This window comes from Jatropha curcas, chromosome 7 (genome assembly GCF_041381405.1).
Source record: "Jatropha curcas cultivar XTBG-Jc1 chromosome 7, XTBG_Jcur_1.0, whole genome shotgun sequence".
Classification (NCBI taxonomy): domain Eukaryota; kingdom Viridiplantae; phylum Streptophyta; class Magnoliopsida; order Malpighiales; family Euphorbiaceae; genus Jatropha; species Jatropha curcas.
Window position 1 is genome coordinate 244,680 of NC_143157.1, and position 4,797 is coordinate 249,476.

The 4,797-nt window shown below is 33.2% G+C and overlaps 1 protein-coding gene across 1 annotated transcript; it reads right to left on the reverse strand.

The window, feature by feature from the left end:
* Nucleotides 1-92: 92 nt before the first annotated feature.
* UNE17 (Subtilisin-like serine endopeptidase family protein) lies at nucleotides 93-4,500 on the reverse strand. The gene is made up of 9 exons (XM_020682047.2): nucleotides 4,378-4,500; nucleotides 4,141-4,232; nucleotides 3,961-4,058; nucleotides 3,699-3,857; nucleotides 2,909-3,582; nucleotides 2,673-2,740; nucleotides 1,777-2,022; nucleotides 1,112-1,443; nucleotides 93-824 (listed from the first exon to the last, which is right to left on the reverse strand). Exons 1-9 carry the CDS (start codon nucleotides 4,456-4,458, stop codon nucleotides 232-234), a joined length of 2,343 nt encoding a protein of 780 aa, XP_020537706.1. The 5' UTR covers nucleotides 4,459-4,500; the 3' UTR covers nucleotides 93-231.
* Nucleotides 4,501-4,797: the final 297 nt, after the last annotated feature.

The following is a 4,797-nucleotide window of genomic DNA, read 5'->3' on the forward strand; positions in this document are numbered from 1 at the left end:
GAAATTTTTTCATAAAGTACGAGAGTATATTTATGCATTTTGCTACATATAGGCCATTCTTTCATGTTATCGTTTCTAAAAATGAATTTCAATTGCATTTCCAATAAGAATATTTATTAAGATAATAATAGTAGTAATGGTGATAGTTATTGCGCTTATTACATATCAACATAAACCTTACGTAATACAAATATGCTTTTAAAAGAAAAATAATTTCTTAATGAAGAAACCTTAAACGCTTGATAAAAGATGATGATGATGAGCAGAACCATCATCCATGGCAGTATTCACCAACACAACCAATTGGCTCCTAACACAGTGAAATCCATCAGACCATTCTATCTCTCCAAAATCATATCTCCCTTGAGATTTCTTCAATGGCTTTAGAGTCACATAATAGGAAAGCTCTTTCCTGAAATATGTGAATAGCAAAATCCGAGGCCAAATGACTACTTCCACACCATTCGGCTCGACAATTTTAGCAAAGTAAATAGCAATTCTATTTGGACCGACATTTCGAACAGTTCTTCTAACAGTAGTAGTAGATTGGAGATTAGAGACTGTGATTGACGGGTAATTTATGTCTGCAATTAGGGAAGAGCTACAGTCTATCGTGTCTGTACCGACTAATATTTGGATTTGTTGTTTCGTGTAGCCGAGGTTGCAGAGGAAAGGAATATAATCTTTGGATTTCATGTCATAAACTAGACCTGGATCTATTGCTTTTAATGGATTTATATGGCCTGCTCCAATGTCAAAGGGATCTGATAACTCCATTGATCCTCCAGCTAGAATGCTATCAAATGTTACATCTCTTGTGGAAGCTGAAAAGAAAGAGAAAAAAAAAAAATTTATATATATATATATATATATATATATATATATATATATATGTTAGGTTTGAACAAATTGTTTTATGAACAAAAGTAATGTAATTACTTGGTAAAATCTAATTTAACATATATATATATAGGGCACATTTTGCTTTTTGATCTACAACTATGAGGAAAAAACACTTTCTTGAAAATGTTGATTAATGTAAGACTGAGCATTTTCCAGTGAAAATGTTGATTTGTGGTTTTGTTGCATAAAAAGTAATGTTCCTTCTTACCAGTAGTCATCAGAGCAGATTTAATGGCTGCAGGAGACCAGTCGGGATGGAGAGATTTAACAAGTGCAGCTACGCCTGAAACATGAGGGCAAGACATTGAAGTTCCTGATTGGAAATTCCAATCGACAGAGCGATTATCTGCGTCTGGCACTAGGCTTGGAGGAATTTTGGGAGACCAAGCTGCTAGTATATTCACTCCTGGAGCCGTCAAGTCTGGCTTCAGAAAATCAGGTGAAAGTGGGCTTGGCCCTCTGGAAGAGAAGGATGCTACCGCAGGTGCTACTGACTTCCCAACAACACTTCTACTTGGTAATATTTTTATCACTGGCAGGCTGCAAAAGCTCACTCCTAATTAGGGGTGTAAACGAGCTAAGTCGGTTTGCGTGCAGTTTAAACTCGGGTTGAAAAAAGTTCGAAAAAAAAAATTATAGAAAGGGAAATTATATATATATATATATATATATATATATATATATATATATGCAATTAAACACTAAAAATTTTGAATAAAATTTTGTTATTTATAGAATTATTTATTATTTATAATCAACTTGCCTCCCACTTATGTAATGTTTCATTAAATATTTTAAATTGTACTAGTATAATAGTAATTAAATTTAATTTGAAATAATAGAATATTAGAAATTAGCAAATGTTGCACTTACAAAACAAACTGAGAAAGAAAGTTAAGAATTGTAGATCCTTGAGTAGTATCAACAAGAACAGTGGGGATAATATCAACATCAACATTCTGCTTTGTGGGAGAGTCAACAAAGATCAAACCCAATCCTTCTGCTTTCTTCACTGCTTCTTGTGCTATTACACTCAATGATATTGGCCCCACATTTGCAAAGCATATAACAATCTTCCCTTTTGCTTTTATATTATTCCAGGCCTCCATTGCGCAAACCCTAATCCAATAATCAATCCTTAATTAATTATATATTTATTATATTTATGTTTAGGGATTGACTTGCCCAGACCGAGTCCAAATATCCGACCAAACTAATGGAAAATAAATTTTTATTAAAATTAGGATTTTTTTACCATATGTCAGAGAAAAAAAGGATAAAATGGGAACAACATTTAAAAAACACTTGTTTTTATTAGTTTGCTCCATAGATGGACTCATAGATGGACTCATAGACCAATCCAAGCAAGTCTAATCATTATATCTATATGATATCTAGTGCTCATAAAAGCAAGGTTGAGTGGGTAAAAATATGAAATTTTTAGCGAATATGTAGGATACAATATTTTTTTTTATTAAACCATCCGATATGCGGCACAATTGACTAATCTGGATTTGGATTCTGCATAAGTTTATTATGGGGGTGACCCTTCCAACCAAATTTTCTCCATATACAACGGCAGGGTTGGAACCTAGGATACAATATTTTAAATACAATGGTATATATAAAAAAAGACATTTACTTAGAAAACGGATAGGTGGAAGTGTCCATAGCTAAAAGTTTTCATGCATTATAAAGGAAAAGCTAGTAAAATATACTAATTTAAGTATGTATATCAAGAAAAAAAAAAAAAAAAAGAGATATTATACCCATCATCAAAATACATTGATGCACTTGCCAATTTTCCTTTGATCTCTTTGGTTAATAAGCCTTCTCCCTAAATAGATATATAACCAAATTAGTAGAGGATCAAAAAATTAAATGAAAATGAAAATAAAAAGTGGGAAAGACAATTAAAGTGAGTTAATTATAGTTGGCCCTAATTCAGGGAATTTTACCAAAAAAAAAAAAAAAAGGGAAAAGACAAATTTAACTATTATATTACCATAACAGTGAGATTAGTGTCTAGAACAATCTGAGTTGGAAATGATCTATCAATAGTGGAAGCAGCAACACAAATACTCCAAGGAGACACATTTCCTATTAAAGAAGGATCAGGACCTCCATTTCCAGCTGAGAAAACAACAGGAACACCAGCTTGCATTGCATGAAATGAACCAATATCTACACTTGATTCAAAGAACTGAACCAAATCAGGTGGCAATGAACCAAAAGAAGCTGATATTATATTCACACCATCTTTTAATGCATCATCAAAAGCTGCAAGAATATCAGCTTCTTCACATTTTCCATTTTCATCCAATTTTTTATTCCAACAAGTCTTGTAAACTGCTAATCTTGCTCTTGGTGCTCCACCCCTAGCATTGCCTTGTCCAAAACCAAAAAAACTTGCATTTAAAACTATGGATCCAACTGCTGTTGAAGCTACATGTGTTCCATGACCAAGAAAGTCTCGAGCTGATCGATATTCTTCAGTCTTGTTTAAAGGTCCATATTCTTCTTCAAATCCTTTATAGTAGTATCGAGCACCAATCAATTTGCGGTTACATGCTTTTTTAGGATCAAATTCTTCTCCTTTAACACATTTTCCCTTCCAAGATGGTGGAATTGGACCTAAACATATCTTTTCCTTGAAACTTTCGGATTCTGGCCATATCCCTTGTTATCACCAAAGAAAATAAAACATCCACAAGTTCAGATTTATACTGTGAAGCAGACCCGCATGTTTTGGTAAAATATTTTGCTTATCCAACGAGGAATATATATATATATACCTGAATCAAAGATCCCAACAATAACGTTATCGCCATAGCTCAATTGCAGAGGAGTTGCTGCACTAGTTCTTTCCAAGATAAGGCCTAGGAAGTCCCAGCTTCTTGTGGTGTGCAAGTCTAGTGTCTTGCTTCTGAATATTGATAATACTCCTTTCATGTCTGCATGCATGCAATTACGTGTCTTATTTACATTTTTATAAATCTCTAATGCGAAGTTATAATTAGTAGATTTAATGAAATAATTGTAATAAATGATATTTACTGGCAATGGTAGCTGCTTGAGTTGAATTAAGCTTTGCTGAGAAGCCTGAGAAGCTATGCTTGTAGCTATAGAGCATGGATTTTTTAGCTTCTTCTTCACTGTACAAAGAAAATGATAGAAACAGAATATACTTAACAAAGTTCAAGATTAACTATGTATATTCAGAGATAATTACTTTACCTTGCAAAGACATTAGAGAGGAGTTGAATATGAGAGTTTGAAGTAACAATAGGGTTACGAAATTGGTTATGCCCTAGATAAACAATGTAAACCTGCAAAAGAAAAAAGAAAAAAGAAAAACAAAACTACATATATTAACAGAAGATAAAAGAGACCATTGTTATAGGGGAGAGGGGAACCTAAAAAGCAAAAAGGAAAGGCTAGTTGAAGCATTTTTGAGTGTTATGAAGTTATTACATGAGATGAAGATATTGAGTGAACAAAATAAAGTGAAATTGAGAAAGATAGGCCCCAGAAATATTGCAAATAAGTTGCCATGTCTCCTATATGGGAAGAACCACATGGCTGGTTGGGGATTAAATATATAGGATTGTGAAGTGATCACTTATCATTTCGAAGATGGTGGTAATGGAGACTTTGGTTACAGTGCGTGCATTCCAAGGCTTTCGAGAGGGTTGGAATTCTACTGACATGTTTTCGTGAATCCATGATGATATTTTACCTTCAAAGCTAGTTGATAAGGAAAAGGAAAACCCTAACTTCAAAATCTTTTCTTTTTTTTTTTTTTTTCACAATTTTATATTTTGGACTTTCACGAATATCCCCTCACCCTTTTTAGAAAATTTCGGTTTTGATGGGTTTCATTTTGCAAATTCA